At 45.1% G+C, this 26,721-nt stretch overlaps 1 protein-coding gene across 1 annotated transcript in view; it reads right to left on the minus strand.

Annotated features, from left to right (window-relative positions):
- Positions 1-1,855: 1,855 nt before the first annotated feature.
- LOC133107479 (rho guanine nucleotide exchange factor 17-like) overlaps positions 1,856-26,721 on the minus strand; it is a 79,364-nt gene continuing 54,498 nt past the window's right edge. Inside the window, exons 3-22 of the mRNA XM_061216467.1 lie at positions 25,720-25,797; positions 22,766-22,948; positions 18,723-18,839; positions 17,733-17,825; positions 16,680-16,856; positions 16,520-16,570; positions 16,048-16,157; positions 15,147-15,232; positions 14,652-14,770; positions 13,938-14,145; positions 13,152-13,225; positions 12,764-12,951; positions 12,284-12,525; positions 11,533-11,773; positions 10,717-10,803; positions 10,547-10,614; positions 8,985-9,133; positions 6,868-7,042; positions 6,058-6,330; positions 1,856-5,313 (exon numbers count right to left, since the gene is read on the minus strand). Of these exons, the coding sequence (XP_061072451.1) occupies positions 5,105-5,313; positions 6,058-6,330; positions 6,868-7,042; positions 8,985-9,133; positions 10,547-10,614; positions 10,717-10,803; positions 11,533-11,773; positions 12,284-12,525; positions 12,764-12,951; positions 13,152-13,225; positions 13,938-14,145; positions 14,652-14,770; positions 15,147-15,232; positions 16,048-16,157; positions 16,520-16,570; positions 16,680-16,856; positions 17,733-17,825; positions 18,723-18,839; positions 22,766-22,948; positions 25,720-25,797 (2,928 nt within the window). The 3' untranslated portion in view covers positions 1,856-5,104. The remainder of the gene's footprint in view (positions 5,314-6,057; positions 6,331-6,867; positions 7,043-8,984; positions 9,134-10,546; positions 10,615-10,716; positions 10,804-11,532; positions 11,774-12,283; positions 12,526-12,763; positions 12,952-13,151; positions 13,226-13,937; positions 14,146-14,651; positions 14,771-15,146; positions 15,233-16,047; positions 16,158-16,519; positions 16,571-16,679; positions 16,857-17,732; positions 17,826-18,722; positions 18,840-22,765; positions 22,949-25,719; positions 25,798-26,721) is intronic.

The following is a 26,721-nucleotide window of genomic DNA, read 5'->3' on the forward strand; positions in this document are numbered from 1 at the left end:
TCATCCACATCAGGACTGGCATCACTGAAAACCCCTGTGACAGAAGCGCTTTGTATTTACACACACATGCACCGTATTAATCATGGAACTTGTTCAAAACTGTAACGACAATATGGCATTTATTTGAAGTGAAAGTTCAGCAGTGTATTAATTATGATAATCGATTGCATTTGTCGTGTCTGTGCTTTACAAGTAACATAATAAAACAAACGTCACAGTACATTTCTTTGTTCATGGTGTATGTGTTTGGGGGAGGGACAGTTGTATTATCGTCTTTGGACAGTGAATTAGTGTTAGTCTGCAGCTGCAGTCTCCACCTGGCTTGTAAAGCCTGTCTGTTAATTCATAGCTGAGAGAGTGACGTTTGGGCAGGATCCAGCCAAGGAAACAGCAGAAGGCCTGGAGCTCAGAGAGGCTCCAGGAGAGAAAGCTCCTTTGGGAGTACGCACATATCCCAGCTGGAATCCATCAACAGCAGGCGGTCATGACCCTGGCCTCTGATGAGCAAGCCATCTTAATGTGCAAGGACTACTTACTATGCAAAATGGATATCAAAAAGTATCTGGTATAATTCAGGTGGAGAATAACATTACACACGCCTATTTATGGCATTAGAAGTACAGTAACATTTGCTAACCCCTCCTGTAAAGATAACCTGATGCTAGTAGCAGGTCATCAGTGTAAATTATTTCTGTAAAATACTTGAGTGTTAATGACCTCTTTAAACCTGTGATGTCACAATTTATGGGATTCTCTAATTAACCAAAAAAAAAAGTGATTTTTAACATCTTTTTTTAACATTTTGAACATCTGACCCTTTGCCTCAAATGTCTCTAAAGTTTATTATTCTAATAAACACAGCTATGTGCCTATACTACATAATGTGGTGACAGACCAGATTTATACACAAGTGCAGTGTTGATGTCATTTCATCCCTTCAGAATACAAATAATCTCTCTGCATCATTTCCTCAGGTGCAGCAGAGGAACGAGAAAACAGAAAAGGCTAGATTATTTCTCAGTGAGCGGATTTATGAAAGACGGCTCATGAAATGAAAAGGAAACATTAATAGATTTTCAAGTATTATAACATTTCCAGTGTCAATATCATATGCTATCAACCAGTTTGGTTCTGTTAATGTTTTAGCAGTTTTAATCCAACAATAAACAAGAGATCACCTTTACAGGATCACCTCGTTGACTAGTATCAGCCTCATAATTATGAACGGTGTATACCTGTTAACAATGGTCTTTAAATCAATTACAAAAAAAATAAGCAAAATAAAAGTGTCTTTAAGTGGTATAGGAAAAACACCAAGCTGGTGACATGTCAACATCTTATTGTACAAAAAACACAACAACAAAGGCCCATTGATAGAGCCTGTGTACTTCATTCAGTGTCATTCATACGCTCACAACCATGCGTCCTAACTCAACATGTGAGTTATTTTATTATTTCCATAAATGCTGACCATACATCCAGTTTACTAGTACCAATGATAGTTTAACTTTCATTACAGATGTCTGTCTTGACAGAAATAGCCAACAAAGTCAGCACAGGAAAAAATTATAAATAAAAAAACTGTATAGCACTGTAACCCTAAAGTCCTGTATGTTTTTGTTCCTAAAACGTTGCTTTCTGTTTTGCTCCTGACGGGTAGAATTGCACAGAAAAAGTGAGATTTGCATTTTCTCTACTTTGCATGTTCTTTCATATGGGTCCATGTTGTGAAAATTTCATTTTTAGCCCACATCGTAACACGCATGCGCACACACACACGCACACACACGCACACACACGCTCAAGCACATCCTGTCTATATAGTGAAATAAGGGAAAGAAGTTGCACACTCTGGCACCAGTGAACTTTTTAATTACAAAGAACCCACAGTGACAAAAGAACCATAACAGGAAGCATGTGATATAATCATGACGTCTGTAATATGAACTGCATCTCAGCGTAAAAGTTTTTCTCTCTTCTTTAAAATACTGTAATAGTTATAATTTAAATGTGATGGCACAGCTGTACCCAAGAAAAAAAAACTTAAACAAGTATATAAAAATATGCCATTAGATTCATATCAACAATTGAGGACTGGGGAGCACTATGTACAAAGAAGGCAATATATACCAATATTTACAATACACACAGAGAGGACTTCTTTCACAGATGGGCATGAAGGCTACTTACAAGAACACATTACTATTTGTAATAGATTACCGACTTTGATTTGAATTGGTTAGGTTGATACATTTTAATAGAGTCAATGCCTGTTCTTATAATACACAGTACAAGTGTTTTTTCAGAGATTACTCAGACTGAGCTAATATTTTACTTCATATTCATTGTGAAATACACTTTGAATCCGTAAGGGTGCTAAAGCCAAGAATTTTCCATGAGGGCATATATTCATTACTTCTATAAACTGAAGCACTAAACTTATGAAAGAGGCAAAGGCCTAAATAGTTGTTATTTCCCTGTACAAGTCAATGGGCACAGGGACACTCAGTTAAGCATAGCATATCAATGCTTTATTAGTAACTTCATTAATAATCCTGAAGTGGTCTTCTTAACAAATAGTCACTCAAAAGCATTCAGTTTGAAAATGCAAACTGCAAAGATGTTGTCAGTATACTGTCAAAATTCCTAGTTCCAGAAAGAAAATACAACGTGAGACTGAGCACGTGGAGCGTAATACATATACAAATATATTTTCCTTGTGTACTCACAAGGTTTTTCATGAAATTCAAGACTGACTGCTGTTTTGACACAAGTGAAGAGCATGCTGCAGGTTAATTGGATGAAAAGGGAGTGAGTGCTTCTTCCCCATGCTGCTACAGGCATCCCTGCAGGATGGGAAAATCCACATCACTGTCCCAGGCAGAACATTTCAAAAAGACCCCCTGGGAATGAGGATTCGTCCCTCTCTGAACGTCACACAGAATTCACACACCAAAACTGTTGTACAAAGAAGCAAAATAACCTTGAGTCAAAGATAACCTGAACAATCTCACACCTAAGACGAGAGTTGTCGCTCTACTGTAAGACTATACCAAAGCACAACACGGAGGCTGCTTGCCCGACATCCACAGAGCCACGAGTTTGCAGAAAGTATGGACTGATCAGAATAAAAGCCTGCTGTGCCATCTCTTCTGGTGCTGCCTGACTTTAGCCTTGCTTGGCGCTGCTCTCTAACACAAAATAATGTTTGTTTAAAATGACTTGTGATCAGTTGCTTTTAGGCCACCCAACAAAAAGGCACTGGGTCAAAGCTTTGTAATGCTGTAATGAAATCACTTCTAAGTGTGGGCACACATGTGCGCGCATGCGTGTGTGTGTGTGTGTGTGTGTGTACTGATCTCAAGTGGTGGTTTTGGTGATGCCCACAGAAGCATTACCTAGAAACCATAAAAAAAATCAACCCACAACTTATAAAAGGATCTAAGACCTGGGGGAAGGTTGGTTAGGTTGGGACCATCTGACAGAAGGAAACCATTGTGGCAGAGTCTTCTCTACTGTGTAGGAGGCTTACCTACACCAGCTGCAGGTCAAAAACATTAAGGGCTTAAGGACATTTCCTCAAACACAACAAGCTGAAGGCCTCTAATGCCTAGCCATCTGGCCACGGAGCCACACGTTAAGAGAGACGCACAAACACACACTCTCACATTCACCCACATAAGTACATATACGTACCTGCATGCAACGCACAAACGCATACACACAAACAACAGAAATATACATTCTTTTTTATCATACACCTTTACAAACATAAACAAAAGCACATACACACCACTCTCAGGCCAAAATAATGCCTATGTATCCGATGCCAGGAAGGTGACTAGAGGGATGATTTATAGTGTGAAATACAATAAACAAAGAGTCTATTAGAACGGTGGACAGCTGCCATTTGTCAACGGGAGATTTCTTTAACCTAAGCTCTAGGAAAACCTCATCATCCTACACACCCACTTCAACTCGTTTTGGCAGTGTCATGCTCTCTCAGCAAGGGGAAAACATAAACATATAAATTAAGTGCTGTAAAAAGATAACTCAAATTAAAACATAAATACTGTACAAACGAATTACTGATACATACCTAAACAGATATTTTTAGTAGTGGGGTGTTTAATATCATTCTTTAAAAAATGGTAACAAAATCATAAAGTGATAAGGTATCATAGACCTGAATGTGATTCTGAGGATTATGGGAAGGCTAGCTGTATTCTTGCAGACAAGCAGTGTAGTGTGTGTAATATAGTCATAGTAGGTACCCTTGCCATATATTGCACATTGTTTTTTTTTTACTTTCTTATCACTCTCCTTAATGAAATAATCAAAGAGACTAAAGAAAAAGCATTTTCATTTCAAACACAGTGTGATAAGAGCAGCAGTAGTCACACCGTCAACTGCTTATGGGAAAGAGTAGGCTGATCGCTCAAGTGAAGCATTAGTCACCTGGGGTTTCGCTGCCCCCAGTGAATCACCTCCCATTCTGCCCTGCACACAATGCCCTTGGATATACTAACTCCTCTTCCACTCTCTTCCAGTCTCTTGTTCACTCTCTCGGCCATCACCGACTCTTCAAACCTCCAGAGGCTCAAACTCCTATCGCTGTGGAAGTGGCAGGTCATAAAAGAGCGCAGGAGGCCAGTGAAAAACCGACTCCACATACCGATGAGGGGAAAGTGAAGGCCAACCCCAGCGAATACACTGTTCAATACCCCACACAGTTCAGACGCTGCTTTTCAGCTTTCTGTTTCCTTTTCCTCTTCCTCAGATTCTCCATCTGCTCAGAGTCCAGACAGTCTGACCATGACACAGAGGCAACAGGGGACAACACAAGCATAGGGAGGTTCACTTCTCACACCAAAACAAAATCAAAATGAAAAAAATGAACAAAAACAAAAACAAATGAGGATAAATTCAACAGAAACAACACGACCAATTGGAATGAAACGAAAACTAAACTGAAGACACGTTTTGAAGCAACCCCTTTTTTGTGTTAGGTAACACCCATGCACATAGAGTCCGAGCAGAAGACATTTAGAGTAAAGAGGGGCTGGGGTTTGTGGGAGCCTCTCAGGGAGGGCGGGGGCGGGACTCAAACCCTCCACAGGAGCAGGTGATTGGTGCTGTCGTCCCGCCCCACCGTCTCGCTGCTATTGGTCAGCCGGAAGTCCTCGTAGCCATCCCCGCCGCTGATGACCAGGAGGTTGGACTTGAGCGGGAGGATGGTGGAGGTGCGCCGGCGGGACGAGTCCCTCTTCTGCAGGGCAGAGCCGGCCGCCTCTCCACTGGGGGCCGCGTTACCTGGGAAACAGGCAGCGTGAGGCACGATGTGATTTACTCCTAGATCAACATGCCTATTAACCAATCACCGCACTCCCACTCCAGAGCCATTTCAGAACAACCTGCCTTTCTGACACATTTCTTCAAAGATATTAACAATAAGTCATATCAGGCCCATTTTCAGCTGTTTTGGTCAAAACAACCAAAACATTGTTTCAAATTGTGTATTTAAACCCCCCTTTAAACCCCCCCCCCCAAAAAAAAACCAATATTTTTATGAACAACAAGGGATGTTGACCCAGGAACATGTCCCATCCATCCATCCAACCATTATCTTAACCCGCTTCTCCTGAACAGGGTCGCAGGGGGGCTGGAGCCTATCCCAGCATACATTGGGCGAAAGGCAGGAATACACCCTGGACAGGTCCATCGCAGGGCACACACACCATTCACTCACACACTCATGCCAATGGGCAATTTAGACTCTCCAATCAGCCTAATCTGCATGTCTTTGGACTGTGGGAGGAAACCGGAATACCCGGAGGAAACCCACGCAGACCCAGGGAGAACATGCAAACTCCACACAGAGAGGCCCCGGCCGACGGGGATTCGAACCCAGGACCTCCTTGCTGTGAGGCGGCAGTGCTACCCACTGCACCATCCGTGCCGCCCCAGGAACATGTCGTACTTGGTTATATCCTGTTGTTCATGGTCTCACGCGGGGGTAAAACTGCGTGGATAAGTCGCCTGGCGTCTGAAGCGTACCTGTCTCTGTGGGCAGGGGGAAGTTGACGTTGAAGCCCTCGGGCAGCTCGATGGAGGTGAGGAATCGCACGTGCCCGGTGTGTCCATGCGCGGAGCCCATGGGGGTGAGCGGGGCGCGCAGCGACGCGGAGCTGGTGCTGGCCAGGACCGGTGGGATGGACAGGGTCAGGACCACCCCGGCGCTGGTACCGATCCACAGCAGGTCCTTGCAGGCGAGCAGCGCTGTGATGCGCAGACAAGCCGCTTTGTGCTGCCGGATGATGGCATCCGAACCTACAACGCAGACGGAAAGATAGCGTCAACGTGATACAGTGCCCCCTAGTGTAGAAGGGTGAATATTTAAGTGGATCAAATTTATCAAGGCTTTTTCACCATTCCTTGCATTTACTTTTTTATATTTTAGTCATTTGGCAGACGCTTTTAGGTTCTTCCACAGGTTAGATAAGACATTTAGATATCGTGAAATGTTTTAAAAATTATGACCATAAGGCTTCTTTCACAGAACAAGTATGTGTGCACAAAAATACTCAAATTTAACACTCTAAACATGTTGTTTTGCAGTGAATTTATTCACAATAGGTTTTTTTATGAAGGCTTTCACTCAGCTAAAACAGCAGCTACAATGTGCAAAATACAATGAAAACAATCGAGACATCAACAAAAAAACAAAAAGCATTCATATTTATGCTGAGAGACTTTGATTATGTTTGCGTGACTAAGTGTGTGGGACATGCTTGCTAACTTATTCTACAGTAAAGTCCTTCCCCTCCTCAGGAAAAGTAAAATGGCGGCACGCGGAGGAGAACTTGCCTGCGAGCATCTTGTGCACAGCGGGGGCCACGTCCACCTCGGTGAGGCTCTCAAAGGTGGTGGCGTGGTAGAGACGCACCTGGGCACTGCCCTGGAGAGCCACCCACACGCCCAGACCGTAGCTCACCATGCTGGTCACACACCGGCTGCTGTCCTGGCCCACTGGGAACGAGTGCTGGGGGCAGAGACAGGGAGGGTCAATGCAATATACAGTATATACCATTTTATGAATATTTATATGTATGTATGTATGTATGTATGTATAGGCATTGTTGCAGCACTGGTGGGTATTCAAATATTTAAAAAAGTTCACACTCTGTAACTGATAAATGATAACAAATAAACCAAAGTACCACAAAGAGTTTCATAAACTTGGATTTAGGTGCAGTTATAAGATAAAAGTTTTACTTTTCCATACCACATTTTTAATCATAATGAAAATATCATTGATGTCTATAGTATGCATATATGTTCAAGTTATGTTTAGAGACTTTACACCGCAACAGTCAACATGGTGCATGGATAGATGAAGTTCCTTTGCAGACAACCTTGCCTCTAGTGACTTTTAGTGCTTAAGTGTTTTAATAGGATTATTCAATAATCCCATTAATAGAGTGAAATATGTATAGCGCCAAAATGTCAGTACAGTATGTAAAGTAAGTCTACAGTCTAGCACATTTTACACTGAATTATTTCAAAGCTATTCAACATCCAATCCAGTATGGTAGCAGATAGAAATATTAATACATGTACGATGTAACAATTACTCAATTTGCATTGATGCATAAAGTTCAGTTTAACAACACTATGCAATGCAATGAGTCATTTTGAATCGATTTAAAAGGATCAATTTGCAGCAATGATTATAATTAATGTGTATGTGGTTTGGCTGAAAAGAAAAGCACTCTATTGCAGCCTTAACTTGACTCAACAATCCATTATTAATTTGTCAAACCCAATCAATTCATGTCCGTGCCTTGCCTGCTAATTAGTGTGCTGTGATGGATGCAGTTGAAAGGGAGAAAATCTCCTCGCAGAGTGCTGATGATAACAACAAAAAACCCCTGAGTTCAGGGTGAGGGTAAGTCTGGGCAAATATTAGCAATAGGCTAGACCTGCAGACCATAAGCAAATGGAACACATGTTACATAACTAATAGCAGTACAGTAAACATACCAAAAGGCTGATTGAAAAGTCCCCTGACCTCACAATGATGCAAATTCACATAAAAAAGTTTATTATTTATCCACTGTATAAAAGTCCATTGTATATCCAGCAATACAGAACTTGTAAGTCTTGTCCAGACTGTGTTACTTACAGTATCAATAGTGTTAATATATAGCATAAAATATTTTCTACAGATCTGGTTACCCTGTGAAAGTACAGGAGTCAAGCATTCATTGCATTCTTTGATTGTACAATGAGGTAAAGGCATGTGCACAGCAATCATATTGTGCAGAGAGAACTGCTATCACCAAAGACTGATGCACTTCCAGTTTAACCACCTCTTGTGTGACCACAACATCCAATCACAGTGCTTCATATTGGACCATTCAGGATTATTTACAGCAAGCGTGCATATGTACCATCATAAAATAGGCCATAACATACCAATACCATCGTAAAGCAGTCCATGATGTAACAATAAGGCACTATAAAACACTCCATAACATAACAATAAGCCATCATAAAACAGCCCATAAAGTAACAGTAAACCATCATAAAAACACATAGAATTAGCTCAATTATACTCTAAAACCTGAAGAATAGTGACATGAAACACCAGTGTGTTTAACTGTAATCAGGCATTTAAATGCATGCATGATTTTAATGGCTGACATTCAGCCAATGGTGAGTGAATCGGTTCATCCTCAGTTTTATCATCATCATCATGTTTATTGTGATATTATATACTGCAAAAGTCATACTGTCTGCCAATGCCTCGCTCATCCAGGGCTCACAACTCTTGGTTAGGTCATTATTAAGAAACTGAAAATGTTCTCCATAACTTTCCCTATTTGAATAGACAAGGTAAAACAAAACAAATAAATACAGTATAGTCCCACAGGAAAATATCCCCATGACTGTGCACCCAGCCCTCTGGAGCTCCTCCGTACCTCTTGTGCCAGAGTGTTGGTGTTAATGATCAGGACCCGGTTCTGACAGCCACACCAGAGCTTTCCTGCAACTGGCACCATCTTTGTCACGGGACTGCTGGGGGTGCCCAGGCACAAGGTCTGTGAGCTTTGGGGGTCCCAGAAACTGCCTATGGGCGAGAGAAAGAATGAGACACAAACGGAGACAGAGTGGTGCTATACACTGTACATGGCATAGGATGATTCATTGGCTGAATCTCTGGTCCTTCTGCAAGAGTTCTCTCTTTCTATACACAAATAAAGTGCCGTCAACCCATAAAAAAATAATAATAATTGGTTGGATTTGAAAAGCTGCTTTGCCCCAGTTGCCATTTATTTTATATTACAGTACACAATTCGCTCTGAAAATATGTTTTGGTGGGATACATATGTGAACAAAATCAGATGCTGTCAATTTTACCAATGCCAGTCGATTAAAAAAAACAATGAATAAATAAACAAACCTGCTACATACACATACACATTTGTTTGCCTTTTCCCTTACACTGAGGCACACATCTAAAGGGATGGCCTCGTCCAGGATAGGATTGGATAACTTGTTGAACTATCACCGTGCCTTGAATTATTGAACTATCACTGCTTGTTTTTTGTGTTTTGAAAAGGATCGGGGTGGATTGCGTTTCAGTAGCATCAGCTTGTGGTGCGAGCACCAGTTTTTGCACACAGTCCAAACACAAATAGCCAAAGTGCAGGACACATAGCCCAGAGGTGTGGGCTGTGTGTTTCTGGGGTTTGCTAGATTTGTGTATGGACTGTGTGTCCTTGGCTTTGTCCATCTTTGTAAAACGATGTGGTCTTTAGCTTCGACTAATGACAACAGTCTGTACTTAGTGTAGCTTGTGATTCACTTCATTGTACTGGGTCATTGTACTCGTCTGGCCTGTTTAATACCCAGGTCATTGACATTCCTATTCCTGGACCCGCTATCTTGTGTCATTGAGTTGTGGTTGCTATAGTTTGTGAAGGCTGCATTATATAATTGTGTAAATGTAACTGCACTATTGGAATCACTGTTCCTCATTCCTTATGACACAAATAAATAAATGAATGTCATATGCTTCAAATAAAGAAGTCTATTCAGTCGCCAAACAATAGTAAACTGAATACAATTGCCCCTGATCCACCACTGATCTTAAAATAAAAATCTTCATTCCAATTTTTGGAGCGTCCAATTTGCAAACTATGTACAAACATATTCACGTTTGACTCTGCTGCTAGCTCAGGAGGGTGAAGACAACTTCTTTCCACAGCTACAAACTGCGCACATGCAGAGTGGGGGTGGAAGAGACCCAATCACACAAGAGTGCCGAGAGCAAGCCATGGGCGCCTGGACGACCAACAGAGGTCACTTGAGCAATGAACACTGCGGACACAATCCCCACACATTCCTTGGGCGACATGAAGCCATGAAGCACTGGCGCAGGTCGAATTTGTACCAAGACTGTGGTGTTACCAAGTGAGCCACCCAGAAGGCCCAGGGTGGGGTTTTAATGTGGAAAACAGGCACAGTACATCCTGCTTACCTGCTTCCCTTTGATAAACGATGACCTCACCATTGGCCAGAGACACAAACACTTTGTTGTCAAGGTATCTGGAAAGGAAGAGAAGAGGAAAGAAATGACTGAGTGTTGTAAAGGAGAATATCCTTCATGCTTCTAATTGCAATTGAAAGGCTGGCTGGCTTAGAACTTACAGGATGCACAAAATGGAGGCCGAGTGCTGCATCTTCATGCTGTTCTTCCTGTTCCGGATGTTGTCTGATGACTGGTAAACATGGATGCTGCCAAAAAAATAGATTTAAACTTTTGTCTATTTACACAGTGGGATATATTTACACAATAATTCCAAGTTAAGCGCCTTGGTCAGAGGCATGGGCCTCGATAAGCCAAATAAGCCTTTATAACCACTTCCTGTGGTTCTGTTAAAACTATGCCATGCTGCGGACCAATAATACATATGAATTACCAAACTAAACACCAGGTTTCAAGAATGTGACATCAAAGTGAACATAATATACAGGTATATCAATAAGCAACTGCTTAGCTCAAGCCAAGAAGCAATTTTCATAATAATAATAATAATACCAACACAGGATTTGTCCTGATGGACTGGACAATATTTCTCGGTTAGAGGGCCTAATGACATCACAGAGCTTGTTAGTAGTTACACGTAATGCATAGAGGGGGCTCAGTGAACACGTGCTATGCAGAAAATGAAAGAATAAGTGAAGGGCGGCCTGTAACGTAGTGGTTCAGGTACATGATCCCCGGTGTAGCCACAATAAGATCCACACAACCGTTGGGCCCATGAGCAAGGCCCTTAACCCTGCATTGCTCCAGGGGAGGATTGTCTCCTGCTTAGTCTAATCAACTGTACGTCGCTCTGGATAAGAGCGTCTGCCAAATGCCATTAATGTCATGTAATGTAATGACTCTAAAAGAGAAAGCTGGAGTGAGGGGTCAGAGGAGTCAGTGAAGTGGCGGGGGGAGGCCAGCAGGGGGAGCCGTACCAGCCGTCCTCAGTGCCCAGCCACACGGAGCTCTGGTAGGCCTCGGGGTCGATGCTGAGCAGGTCCTCCAGGCTGGCGCGGGTGAAGGAGCCCCTGCTGGACCTGCGCATGGCGCGGCCGTCCATGGGGCTGTCGCTGCTGAGCCGCGGGGGCCCGTAGGAGCTGGACACGGGGAACTCCTGCTCCTCCTCCGAGCTGGTGGTCTCCGTCGCCATGTCCTTGGAGCCGGCGGCCTCGTCATCTGCACCAGACACACGGAGACTCTGAGCTCACCTCCCCCATGAGTGACTGAACTCAGTGTCTTCAGCAAAGAAGGGCACACTTATTCAACTCTGTCAAACACTCCTGGGTCACTGGTAGGAAGTTGGCAGGAAGAACACTTTGATGTCACTTTGTGACAGTAGTGAAGCTGAAATAGTACATGTTTGGATTCTGTGTCCTTGTACTAAGTAGTGTGTGACTACTGATTTCTTTCCAGCACTCTTCCCAAATCGCTTGGAAATGGAGTAAAATATAGGTCTGTAACTTAAAAATAACATCACCAATCAAAAGCTGTAAAACGTGGGTTTTAGGGCACATTTTCCTGAATGGGAGCCCCTCAGGCTGGAACACATGGTGACCTTTTGTATATGAGTGGACTACTCTGCGAGGTAAAGGTGGGGTTTCACAGGTTCATGTGTGTGTGTGTGTGTGTGTGTGTGTGTGTGTGTGTGTGTGTGAATATGTAATGTCAGATGAGGTAGAGGCTCACTGCCGAAGCTGGAGGAGATGGTGGAGTGGCTGGTCTGACTCTGCAGGGTGGAGGAGGGGCTGGGGGAGTCCTCATCGTCCGTGTCGTCGCTGTCGAAGGGGACGAGCTCGCGCCCGGCGCCCCCCTGGGGCTCGGCCGGCTCCAGAGAGCCAGATATGGAGATGTGGAGCTGCTGCTGCTGGGCTGGAGGGGTCGGGGCGGGGTCAGCGGGCTGGGCGCTCAGAGCCGCCTCCACACGCTCCCTACAACATGAGCACAGACAGGGCCCACAATCAGCACAGACAGGGCCCACAATCAGCACAGACAGGGCCCACAGTCAGAAAATCACTTCAACTTCAACTAAAGCCTCCATACATTTCTGCTAGTAAGGTTAACACTCACAATTCATCACAGTAATATCGCAGGCTACAAAATATTGATGAAGATATTTTCCAATGAAACAGAAAGAGGGTTAGAGGTGCATGCTGGGAGGACGCTGACCTGCCCTTCAGCCCGGGCACGGCTGCGATGCAGATGATGCGGGCGGAGCAGACGGCGATGCAGGCCTCCACCGTGGGCTCGTCCCGGATGTTCAGAAGGCACACCTGCCCCACGTAGCCATCGCTGTTACAAACCCACACCTCATACGTGTTCTCCGGGCAGCTGTGGCTGGGGGAGGCGCAGGAGAACTGGGGGGAGGAGGGAGAAAGTTATAAACACATACAGCAAATAACTACACAAACAAGGACCCACGGGGGTGCATTACCAAGGGTAAAATAAGGTAAAGTAAACACACAACAACTACATGCTTACAGAGAGAGAGAAAGAGAAAGAGAGTGAGAGAGCTAGAAAGTGAGAGAGTGAGAGAGACTGTACAAAACTCTCTCACCTGCATCCCGCTGCGTGTCTTCATGATAGGGATGGCTTTCAGGAACTCAGGGTCCCAGTGGTCTTTGTTCATGGCTGTGAGGACAAGCACAAGCAGAAGTGTCCAGCTATGCACTTATAAAGACAGAGCACTGGGGACAGAGTAGGGAACAGGCGTACCAGCTCAGCCAGTGGCAGGGTTCCATGCTGAGTAAGGAACTGGGAATGTGACCACAAGGTTGCAGGGTCAAATCCTGGGTGGGCCCTGTTATTTAAACTGAATGCTTTCAGTAAAAATGAAGCCATGTAAACACAGCAAATATAAAATGTAAGCTTGTCATTTCCTTGGGACAGAACTGTGCAAAGCAAAGATTGATACAAAACTAGCCAGTAGCTCGAGGAAGGGATGGGTGACTCAATATGAAGTAAATCCTCACACAGGACACCCACCCACCCACCCATGGAGAAATTCAAACAGAACAGGTTCTTTTCAGACTCTTGGTGGATTGGTTCTTATTAGTGCCTTCAATGATCCACGGACCGCCAACCAGGCTCCGAAGAATCATAAGGGTTATATTTTAAAAAAGCTTTTATATTTGGAAATATTTTCACAAATCCTGAGTCTCTGCATATCAAGTCTGACCAGGGACCCCCTACAGTACCTGACGGAGCCCCAATGGTCAGCAGACGCACTGTGGAAAGCCCCAGGCTTTAGGGGGCTCTGCCATGAGTGACAGTATTATTTTGCAGGTGCTGTGTCAGAGATTTAACGTTGGGGTTGAGGCGCCGGTTGAGGTGCTGGTTTTACCGAGTTTTTTCTTGGCGTCCTCGAAGGCCTGCTCGAAGTTGCTGCGGGCGTCAGGGCTGGAGAACTCGAAGATGAACGTGCTCTCGGCGGAGGCTGTGGTCAGCTCCACCTTGGTGGGCAGGAACGTCATGCTGAAGGCCAGGGACTGCTTCTCCGCCAGCTCACGGTGCACAGATGCCATCAGGTCCTTAATCACATCGTCCAGGCTCTGGGGTCAGACACACTCACGTCACTTTCATTCCCCTCACTGGACACCCTGCCAGTTCACTGCTCTGGGGTCAGACACACTCACGTCACTTTCATTCACCTCTCTGGACACCCTGCCACCTCACTGCTCTGGGATCAGACACATTCAGGTCACTTTCATTCCCCTCAGTGGACACCCTGCCAGTTCACTGCTCTTTCAGCCTGGCATAACTTTGTTACATTGTGGAGCAGAAAGTGCACAATAGCTGTGCATCTATAGTGCACTATCCTTTTCTGTCCTCTCTTTTTAGCTCAGAGTCAATGAATCACAGTTCTCATGATAGCCGCACATACATATGACTGTTTTTACGTGCATTCCAATGTGTGTAAATGCAACTGTACACATGTGAATGTGTGGATGAATGCATGCTTGCAGGTGTTCATTTCGGTGTTAGTCCTCCATTGAGGATACAGCACACGGATAAGGCACACGGGTGTGTGTGTAAGTGTGCGTGCAGCCAGTCTCACCTGGTGGGGGAAGCTGAGGGTCTCGGACAGCTTGCTGATCTGGCCCAGGGTGCTTAGGTCCTCGTCCAAGCGGCCGATGGTCTTCTGGATGTTCTCACGGTTAGCAGCCTGAGACGAACCTGGGCGGACGGGGAGGAGTTCTTTCATCTTAAACCACATGCACTTATTCACACAAACACACACAATCACTCACGCTCTTTCTCACTCTCTCTCTCACACACACACACACACACACACACACACACACACAAAGCCCACTCAGTTTGTGTAGCAGTCAAAAACCATCACTCTCTCGAGACATAAACCAAGTACCCTCTGTCTGAAGGTGAAAATACACTAACAACATCAAAATGAACAATTAGTGGTGTACCCCAGAGCTTAGGCCTGATTATTATGATCTTTCAGATACATTTGAAAATATTGTGTCTTCTGACAAATGTTGATTCAAGAATACAGGTGCATCTGAGTGTTACGTCAGCTCAAGACAGGCCTCACCTTTAACCATTTCCACTTCTTCCAGGGGCAGTTTCCACAGGAACTTGTATTTACTTGAGGTGTCAATAACGCTGGCTGCTGTGTATCTGCATTAAGAAGGGGAGGAGGAGACAATTACTTGCCATGTCCACAGGAGGGAGCTGCAGTATAAGGTTGAAGAACACCTTCCTTTATTGGAAATACCACATACATATATCTAAAAATATACAAGTATGTAATGGCAGAGTAGCAGAGTTGTTTTTGGAACTCCCATATTTTAAGATAAACACTCTTTATCAAGTTCACAACTTGGGGGGGGGGTCATGGGGTGGAGTAAACTAACAAAAATATTTTCAGAGCTTGTCAGGCAATGGAAAAGCTGGAGGGACTGGCATACTGCAATCCACATACCAGGCCGACATGATCCATGTGTTTCCATCTCCTCAAATAGGAGAAATATTTAGTAATGTTACATATTTGTGCACATTTTTGGAAGAGGCGCAGTCAGTCTGCTGTGCATGTTTTGATTTTATTCAGAACGGGGGAAGCAGAGCAGAGAGCCCCAAGGACTGTTCCACATTCCCACTGTTACTTTACCATTGCATTACATCACTGTCACTGCAAACAACCCCCTAAAATATTCATTAGACACAGTGTATTGTATACAACCTTGCTCCTTTGGAAAGTTTGGGACATTTTGGCAATGTGACACTGCTGAGGCCAGGGGTCTGAACAGTGGGGGGACACAGCAGGTACGTGTACCTCCATCAGACATGGAGCACCAACTCACGCTCTTTCTTTCAATCCAACATCCATTAGCAGCATGTTAGCTGTAGTGTCAATAATGTCAATCTCACAGCAATCTCCTGAGAAAAAGAGTTTGAGCAGGAAGTGATGGTGACAGGGGAGCCCCAAGACTCACAGGCTCATGGAGCTTCGGCGCAGGGAACCGGACTTGCGCTTCAGAGTGGTGCAGATGAGCAGGTCGCTGAACAGGAAGAGCGAGCGCTCCTTCTTTCCCCCCACCGTTTTCTGCACAGAGAGGTTGAGTAACGTTCAGACACCAACCCGCTCCAGAGACACAACCCAAGCACCCGCTGCCTGGAGGTGGGATGCACTACCAACTTCAAACTGAAAGTAGCCTATGTTTTCAATGGATAAAATGCTCAATAATACAAGCATAGAAACTGTTTGTGACTGATTCAATTTTAAAAATATTTTATATTATTTATGTTTTTGTTTTCCAAGTATCTAACTTCATGTAATGTTGCACAAGCAAGTGCCATTGCATAGCCTGCTTTGAAATATTAATGTCATAAACTATTCTGCCCTCCACTATCCAAATAAGAAATGAGCCAATGAACAACCTGCAAAATGTTTGTAAACATTCTTACCACCTCCACCACCATCTCTTGTCTCAGGAACTTCCTCGGAGGGTTAAGAATCTGCGGGATCCAAAACAAAACAGGAGTCATATGGAATCACACAGAACAGGGCAGAAACCAAGGTGTAAATCATGCGTGCGTTTATGACATGGTGTGATGTGAGTCTTACGTGCTCCACGCCCTCGATATGGGCCTCGATCTCCTGCATGATGCGCGTCTCCCTCTCCACCTCCTCTGCACTCCGACGGCCCTTGTTGATGCGTTCCGCCAAACGCTTAATGTTCTTCTGCGCATCCAGCAGGAAACCATGATCCGGGTGGACCTCAGGTGTGTGTTTCAGGAGGTCCTAATACACACACACACACACACACACACACATAGACAAAGCACACAATGTCAGCAATGTCAGTAAAAAAATGACCAATGGAAAGATCACCATCCTAGAGAGGCTACAATGGCTGGACATGTTTTGAACATGCTGTAATTTCTGGAACCAATAGCTTCTTTTTTGAGGATTAAAAAATAAGGTAAACATCCAAAAAAGGTTTTAGATCAGGGATCCGAAAAACCTTCTCAGCTTACACCACAAGTGACCCCCCACATTACCAGTGAAGCAAATGTTTTTGCTCGGAGCAAAGGAACTTGAAGCAGATATGGGTCACACATGTTAATCATCAGCAGCCGTAACTGTATATCGCTGTGCGATCATTGCACTTCGGGGCCCGCTACACACAGCCAGTACAGCTCTCTGTGACATAATCCCTGTGTTCGCTGAATGGTTCACAGATGGCCGAGCGTGCTATCAAACACAACACACAACCTTCTGACATTCCCACTGGTGACGTTGTGCGTTTCCCTCTCCGCCAAACACAGGAGACAAGGAGGGGAGGAATGAAAGGAGTGAGGGAAACAGAGAAGGGGGGTAAACAGGGACAAGGAGAGAAGAGACTAAACGGCCCTGCTCCTGGATTCCCTCTCTTTGGTAACATCTGCTTCTTTGACACATGGACAATCAGCCAATCAGACAAAGGGCAAAAGTTTACTCTCCCACTGAAATTAGACAACTTAAAAACAAAATGGCTGCAAGAGCTGACAGAGCTCAGCCTCTTCAACCCCACTCCAAAGACGTATGATTCACCAGAATGTGTCAGAAATCCACTTGGAGGGAGAGTGGTTGGATAACCGATGCACCGGCATCCCAGCACCACAAGGGGGCACTCACCTTGACCAGCAGCTCATATCGTGGGATCCTCTGTACAGGTTTGATCATGAGGTCAGCCAGCGCCTGCTTCTCCTTGTTCTCACGCATGCTTTGCTGTTGATGAGAGAAAGGAGCAAAAATGAGTGATTTGAGTGCAAAGGACAGATCTCTGTAATGTGATGTCAACTTTGGGGTTTTTAGGGAACCACAGAGTACGAGGAAATCTGGTTTATGATCATTTCCCAACAAACCCACTCAAGTGCCAACTGGCAAGCTCTAGACATGGCATTCCTACTTGCAGCCAAGCAGTGAGACACTATACACTAAGTGCGGATGAAGACACTAGGTGGCGCTGCAACACATGCTATAGCCTGAAACATCTCAACAGCTGCATCAAAGAAATACTTTCCCATAGAACGGTTCCTGCAAAAACTCTTGACTGTACCAGTACTGCCAGTACCTCAAAAACAAGGAACAGAGACAAACTGAACTGTACTATCTGCAAAGCAGCCATTGCGGTTTTTGGAGGGGTTCAGTGTGATCCATTTACTATGCCGCACATTCGAGTAGTTCCGAGTATCTCGGCAGCTACAGATGTGACATTGTGTCTTGAGTCTGCACTGTCTGGTGGAAACCACTACGAATGTAGCGTATTTCTAAACACTTCTGTGACAAAGACCCAATAGCAAATTTTGCACTAATAAATTATTAGCAAAATTTCAGACACACAAGATTCCCCAAAACTCGATAGGGTTCAATATCCTCCCTTTTACAGGAATGATCCATCTGCTCACTCATGCAGACGCCAGCTGGTTGCAAAACACACGTAACACAAGGTGTTTGACCCACATTGTTAAACGAGGTGAAAGACCTCTTTCAGAGCCAGCTTCTGGGAAAACCACCTATGTGTGTTAGGAAGGTGGAAGGTGGAAATCTCATTTTCAGAAAGCCTAACAATTTTTGGGAAAGGCCACCAGGAAGAGGCCTGACAGGCGGGATGCAGCACCTCACCTCCAGGAACTTCAAGAAGGCGGGCTTGGCCTCCTTGGCGACCCGCACTGCGTCTTTCGCATTCAGGAAGTTGTCGATGTATGCCGAATAAATATTCGCCAGAATCTCCTTGGAGAACTGCAAGAATGTCAGAGAGTCTGTCAAGCACTTGAAACTGAAAGTGATTTGAAAGGGAAGTGAGAGATAGGAGAGAAATGGAGAAAGACCAGGTAAGTTCAGGTTATGCAATACTGGTTCTGTACATTTTCCATACATCCCAAGGGTGATATGAAGGTACTTATGGGGGAGAGAGGCAAAAGAACCCGTCCTGAGGTCAGCTATAAAAAAGCAACAAGTGTTACATATGTATACTGTTACAGACGTGTACAGTATTATGTGCCCCTTACTCAAAAACAGCTGGGGTTGGAGAGAGGTCAGTATTATTGTGTCTCACAAGGGGTTAGATAAATGAGGTCAGCACCACTGTGAAACATGAACAGGGGGTCGAGAAATGAGATAAGTGCCAGTGTGTCTTGGATGCGGGTCGATAAATGAGCAGTCAATACCACGGTGTGACTTGTGGTTGTGGATGGAACGGTCCTCAGTACTGCAGTCTCTCTCCATTCTTTAACTTCCACCCTAGAACAGACCAGTGTAGCCGTGCATACCAAGCAGGAGCCATGGTCTCCCCCTCTCTGCAGCCCCCCCCCGACCACAGTGTATCTGAGATCCGATTCAGACTGAACACGCTAAGACAGATATCTGACAGTCACATTCTTCATTTAGCCTCCTGAACAGGGCAGGCAGTGTGTGCATGTAGGTCAACTTGAGCAAACAAACAATGTCATGCAACATCCTAACGCAATTGGTACTTAAAAGGGCAGGTAGTGATGTCACAATCCTGCTCACAGGAAGGGGTCCCTGACAGTGACCTGTTTTCCCCAGAGCACAGCATAGGGTAGGAGACCTCCAATGTGACAGAGCAAGAGCAAACAGCGAGAAAGCAGGAATGAGAAAATAGAACAAGAAGGGAGAGGGAAGAAGGGATGGGAGATGGAGGAAGATAGAAAGAGATGGGAGAGAAAGAGAGATGACTTGATGCACACAAAGGCTTGTCAAGGACAAGCACACAGCAGGAGTAACATGTCTCGAGGTGTGCCCAGGTTAGTGTTTGAACAGTGTTCCTGGATGCGTGGTGACCTTTGCCCCCAGCCTGTAGGATGACGTCCCTGCACGCAGTGACAGCTTGGTGTGAAATCCGTCTGGTCCGAAACCTTGGAGGTGATGGTGGAGGGGTACAGCCACATTTATGTAATTACCCCTGTTGCCACTGAGAGGAATGTGGTGTAACTGTTAGAGATCTTGACTTCAACTTCAACCCCCACAGTGAAACACCACTGTTGCTCTTTTAAGCAAGGTATATAATGTGAATTGCATCAATATATTTTTCACTCATCTAAATAGCTGTCTAAAATAATTAGCAACAATAACGCCCCTGTCTGGAGTGTTTCCAGGGACAATGCTGCTGCCTCTCTGCTGGTCTACATCCATTACTGCGCAGTAGAGTGCAGCATTTCACCACTGTACTGATGACATCCAGCAAGCAACCATACGTTCCTCTGTTTTCTTTCTTCTCCCCGGCCATGCATTTTGTTTTGGTACTGGACAAACTAGTTAGAAGATGCTGTGGAACTCCAGAGCAGTCAGTTTAAATAATGGCAAAATAAAAAAACGGATCACCTCCATCGGCACAAAAAACATCTCTGCGACTTGCTAGCCAGATCACGTCTCATCGCTGTTATACTTGTTAGCCTTTACTTGACCTCTCTTTCTATTTTTTTTGTCATTAATGGGTTTCATTGTTTCGCAGGTTGCAGTCGACAGCCAGTGTTTTAAAACAGTTATGCTTTAATAGATGTAGGTTATGTCATGACAAATTCACTTTTGCTTTTCCAAGGAAGAGAGATTTCTTTATTGGTGAGGGTTTGTCACCTTCTTACCTGCCTAGAGTTATCATGCAAACTGTGTCCATACATATGTTTATATTTTCTCATGCCCTTTCAACTTAACTGTAAATAAGCCTTATTTTGCCCACTTTGGTTTGCTCGGATGGGTTTTCAGGTTATTGTTGCTGTGGTGTAGTGTTATGTCTATTGTCGATCTCCTTGTCATTATAACACTGGTGGATCTCTGGGACGTAATGAGCAAAGATAAATGGTGTGTTATGAGCCACTGAAAAGCCAGTTATGTGATGAATGATAGCAGTGAACAGGACCTTCTATTACATACTTGGGCTTGTAAAACTGGGCTCTACAGCCACCGTGGTTGCGCCTTTCACAACAGCCAGCATTACACAAGCAGCCTGATTATAGAAGGAATGACGCTGCCGTTGGGCAGCACGAACCGTGTCATCCATCTAGCCTGGAGTCTCAGGTAGACTTCAAATCTATTCATGGGCGTATATCCACTGAGTTGCACGAATGGAAATCAATTCGCAAGCCAGATCACTCGGGCTGCCTTGTTGGGTCGGAAAAATGTCCCCACAAAGGCTGGTGCACATGACGGGGCTGGCTTAGAATTTCAGAATTACCAGAACAGTGGGATTGTAAACACGGATATAACGCAAGACTGGCTGGCTCCAGCCCTGCAGAGCTCTGATCCAGCACTAACACTCCCAGAGTCAGGCAGGGAAGTGGAGCTGGTTCAATTGGGGACATAAGTTAAATCAGGTTTTTAAAGGCCTGGCTGGAACAAAAGACTGCATGCACTCAACCAGCACTGTAGCACCAGTACTCTACTGCTTCTGGTTAAGTAGGACAGACTAGAGTTTCCTAAAGTCAGAACTATGTTGACAGAGAGGAATTCTGTAAGGTTACAGGGTTAAATGCCTTCACGTGGTAGAATAAAACTGATGCTCCAGAACCTGACCAAGCATATGGTTCATGGGTAGTCCAGCTATCTCAATCAAATAAAATGTAATGTAACACATGAAAAGAAACTTTAATGAGAGCTCAAAGGCACTCCCCTGACTGCACAATTTTTTAGAAGGAAACAAAATACTGAACAAATACGCTACTGGTGCCTCCTGAGGCCAGAACTGTCCTTTGCCGTGCATTCTTCAGAAAAGTGCGAAGCAACCATTTTTTGGCCTTGAAAGAAAAGGTGCCATTGGTTGAGGCCTTTTTATTTCATGGTCAAAGTGGCACTGATAACAGACCCAGCAGACATGCCATTTTTTCTCTGGCACCCACATTCTCTGAGGAGCTGTTATGGGGCACAGGAGGTGACTATGAAGAGGGCAACGCATGTCGTGAGCATTGAAGCGAGTGTGAAGTAGGGAACCACAATTGGGGGTGTGGGGAGGTTCTTTAGTGTGACGTGAGGAGCTACTAACAGGAGGGTAGGGTGTTGATGACAGGACGAAGCAGAGAGATAGCATAGGCGGGTGGAGGTGTTGACGGAATGGAGAAAGCTGGGAGCTGCATTTGAGAGGAGGGGATGTTGATGTAGGCTACCACAGCAGCTCAACAGACAGGCCAGAATGTGACAGTGTCTCCTCTGTAACGTGGGGACCCATGACTATGGTGAACCTTATTTTCACCAGGCCGAAGACGGCTCCTCTGGCAGTGCCGTGTTAAGAGCCATGTTAAGAGGCACGAGGCTAAGAGGTGCTGACAGCCACAACCCCACTCTGGCTCCAGCCCCAGCTCCTCAGTGACCTGCCCTGTCTGGGAGACACTGCTGCCAATTAGCCATATTATGGATAATTAAGCCTGGAAAGGAACAAGCTGATTGGTTATCTTGTGGAATGGGATTCCTATGCTGTTCAACCTAGGTGATCAAGGAACCAGACTGCTTAGAGAAACCAGTAGAGCAGATGGTCTCTGTTAGTATATATAAAAAAATAAAATAATAAAAGGCATCCATCGTATAGTATCAAATACAGAAATAAAATGTGTTTATTTACGTGTGACATTCCAGACTTTGCGGCTGACTACAATGGCAGGTTTAGGAGCTGACATCCCTATTTGCCGGGCTGGCTCTGTGCACGATGAATGACTCACCGATTCGATGAGTAGCTGCCCGACAGTCTGCCGGTCATGCCAGTCGTTGACACATACAAGGACCTGCTCCAAGAACTGCTCGTGGTGCTCCAGGATCTCTGGGATCTGGTAGAACATCTCATCCACCAGAGAGGGGTCACACAGGGGGGAGTTGTCTGGGTGCTTCAAAGGCTTCATGTAACTCTGAGAGAGAGAGAGACAGAGAGAAAGAGAGAGAGGGAGAGAATGTGAGAGATGGAAGGAGGCGACAGGAAATGGAGGAAAATCAGAGGGAAGAGATGAGGGAGAAGTGGGAGATGAAGTGAACAAGGGGCAAAAGAATGAAAAAGGAAGAGGATGAGAGAAAAAGGAAAAAGAGAAGAATGGACCAAATGTTACAAAGTGTATTTCCGATAATTTGGCCAATCTGACCTGCACTTGACAGATTTTGAGAGATTTAGAGGCAGGAACAAACCATTTTTATGACAGGAAAAGGACCGCGCTCATTAAATGTCTATCATTTTTCTGCAGTAGCAGTGGTTCCCACGTGTGGGACAGAAACATTAGCTGAAGCCCGTCTCCCTCTTCCAGGTTGGGGTTGAGGGTGAACCCCCAAGGGTTTCCGTGGCATCGGGAGTGTAGCCACACCCTTAGTTTCATATCCTCTGCTTTGAAATTGAAAACACAGTGGACGGCAGTCATAATGTCCAGATCTGTTTCTCTGAAAACCCCATGAGGGATTGAGGAATTTCCTTTCATCAAAACAGCCCTAGAACAGTTCTGTGACACACAAGATACAAACTTGTGTGCGTGAACACACACACATACACATATGAAAATGTTAACGTGCATGCACAGACTCTGTGGGTGCACAGGGGTGCCACACACACACACACACACACAGAAGAAAAGAACTGTGACAAAAAAGGACACACACACACATATACACATATTATTGTAAAATTCCACTTTCTTCCCCGCACACAGGCTAGTGCAACCGGAAGCCAGTGTGGAATCTGTCACAAGCTAGAGAAACTTAATATTATCCCAGAGTTCATCCTGGAATATATCCATATAAGGCACACCAAAACAAGCAGCGCTGCTTTCCCATGAGGAAGGGCTATATCGCAGGGCAGCAGTGCTACAGTATGAACCCCGGTTACTGCCAGAATTAAACACTGTCATCATCGCATCTTTTATCAGTTTCCAAACACACATGACTCATGCTTCCAAATAAGTCCCCACAAAGCTCCACGCTCCAGTTAAAGCATCCACAAACCCTTCAGGAGTTCAGGAGAGACGGAACAAGCGCTGAGTCATAGCCATTCAACGGACCAGCAACCACCTGTCCGCTTGGCCTGACCCAACCCCACCCTTCAAAACCCCCCTCCCCCCTCTAATGGCCTCGGGCAAGCGGCAAATGAAACATAAACAGTAAAAAAGCTGTCTTCAGAGCTTTCCATGGCAGCTACCTCCCCTTTGCCAACAGCCTCTCCATTTTCTGATCAGCAGAAGAGGTAGAACCTGCCAGGAGCCAGACTCCCCTGAAGTGTGGGGACTGAACAGCCCCACAGTACAGGCATACGGGACGCCCCCTAGTGGAGACTCATCACTCTGTGCCGCAGGTACAAAGGCACAAGATAACAGTTTTGCTAACTAACCATGCCAAAGCATAGGACTTAAGGACTTGGTATATGTACAAGCTGAGATCCTGTGCAATTTCCTCATGACCTCCGGCATGTCCTTATGCAGGGTGGCTGTTGGATACGCACGTCTAAAAGAGATCACACAGAACGGCCGGGAGTGCACCATTCCCTGCTAACCTCAGGAGCACTCGCTACCTTTGGAGAATGTGAAATGCCTGAAGCCATCTCTCTCATCGCAGTATTAATGTGTCACCCATGGACATTACGTAAGATCTGAAAATAACTTGAATTCGCTTTGATATGCGGGGTTAGACACAAATTTCAACAGACAAATCCATTCCCAAAGACCCTTTTCTGAACACCAAAATAATTGGTTGATGGATGCGGGGTCGCGAGTGCCGTGGCAACTGGCGGCCTGTGTTCCGGACTGATGAGATTTAGCCGTTTAGTGCTACTGTCCAGCCTCAATTGTATTTCACACCACCCCTGATAAGGTGAAGGTAGCGGTCTGTTGTACGCTGCTTTGCTGCAAACCAGTCTCACCTTGTAGCCATGGCGACAGTGCGCCTGCCACTCTACTGCTGTAATGTGCGGATGACTCAGGGAGCGCGAAATAAAAAGGCACGGTGCCTGATGGAGTGTCTCCCGACGACAACCTCCCCAACACAGCACAGTCTAAATGAAAACTGGGAGAAATGGGTCCTCTGGAAGCTCTAAGGCAGTCTAAAGCCACCAGGTTATTATGATTCCTCCTGCTTCTTCTGATTAACGACACAATGGTGTCCCTGGACCCTTTCGACACAGAGCATCAAGAGTGTTCACTCTCACTTACAATGCGACGTTACATAACAGCAAGCGTCAAGACCAGGAGGAAGAGAAAGGATCAGTTTGTCCCTAAACAGGAAGTGGGGTGTGGAAGGACAGCAACAGATGTATTAAATATACAATTTATGTATAAGAGCAAACCACTTCAAAACCACAAGCTTCAAATTGCATTTAAGCTGCATTTAATCATTTTCCTTCCAAATATTGTTCTACCATTCTGCATTTCTGCATCCATACATTACAGAAACATGGAATAACAATCTGCGATCTGGACAATCTGTGAGCTGGGAGGTGTTGTAGAGGCTGGGGTGGGTGAGGAAGGGTGAGGCGGAGAAGAAGAAGAAATAGAAGAAGGGGGAATGTAAGGGTTGGGTGGGATCACTACTTCCTCTCTGCGGAAGTTCAAAAGGGCTTTACGGGGGCTAGCTACATCTGTGGTATCTTTGAAAGAGGGCCACGAGTGAGGGACTATTGGCCCCCCGGGAAGGCAGGTGGTCATCTCACCTGTATTAAAGTGCGAAGGGACTCCACGTAGGACTGCTCTGTGTCGAGAAGGGTCATCATCACATGTCTTCTCATATCCTGCAGTGGACAAACAAAACAGTCAGGCCTCTCCGCGCACATATGCAAGCATAAGAACAATCTAGACCCACATATTACACAAACAAAGAGTGAACAACAGCAGAAACATACTAACGTGACAAACACATACACATAAACACACACACACACAGCGTCTAGTATTATACTCGTCTTAAATCAAAAGAGCATCTTTTTCAGATTCAATATTGGCATTTCCAAATTCAGCCAACTAAATATAGTATGTTTCAGAAAAATCCGAAATCTGGGGAAACCCATGTGACTTGGCCCATTCTGCCGTTCCCATCATGTAAACAACATCTGCAGCAGCCCTTAAAAATAAATTTTAAGCTCCGTACAGGAGCATAAACGGTATGAAATCAAGTTTACAGCACATGGAACCAAAGCTGTACTCGTTCAGCACACACGACGGCTTGGGGAGAACATTTGGCAGAAACACAAGATCCTGCCGGACACGCTTGGCTTGGAGGTTTCCCGCGACTCCGAGACGCACCAAAACATCGGAGGACCAGCGAGCAACACGCTGCCACTCCGTCTCAACCCTGACCCCTGGAAACAGGCTGTTCACGGGCCTGGCCCATTTGCCCGTCGCAGTGAGATTGGCAGTCTGACGAGGTCACTCTGTATCGCAGAGCACATTTCTCCACTTCTGTTCCCGGTGACCCTATTCACGGAGCTGGTTGCTATGAGAAACAGGGCGGAGTCAGCCCCACTGCGTTGCCACGTCATTTGGATGACACTGGTCCAAATGCTACCGTTATTGGATTTTCACATTGTACATACATTTACAGTAGATTAGAATGTGGCGCCACAGGCTGACAATTCAAATGATCAAAGCGTTTCACTGTATGAAACCATGTTTAGTCAGGTTAAATAATAACATGCATTCATTACCTGTTAACAACA

Source organism: Conger conger, chromosome 13 (genome assembly GCF_963514075.1).
Source record: "Conger conger chromosome 13, fConCon1.1, whole genome shotgun sequence".
In the NCBI taxonomy this organism is placed as follows: Eukaryota; Metazoa; Chordata; class Actinopteri; order Anguilliformes; family Congridae; genus Conger; species Conger conger.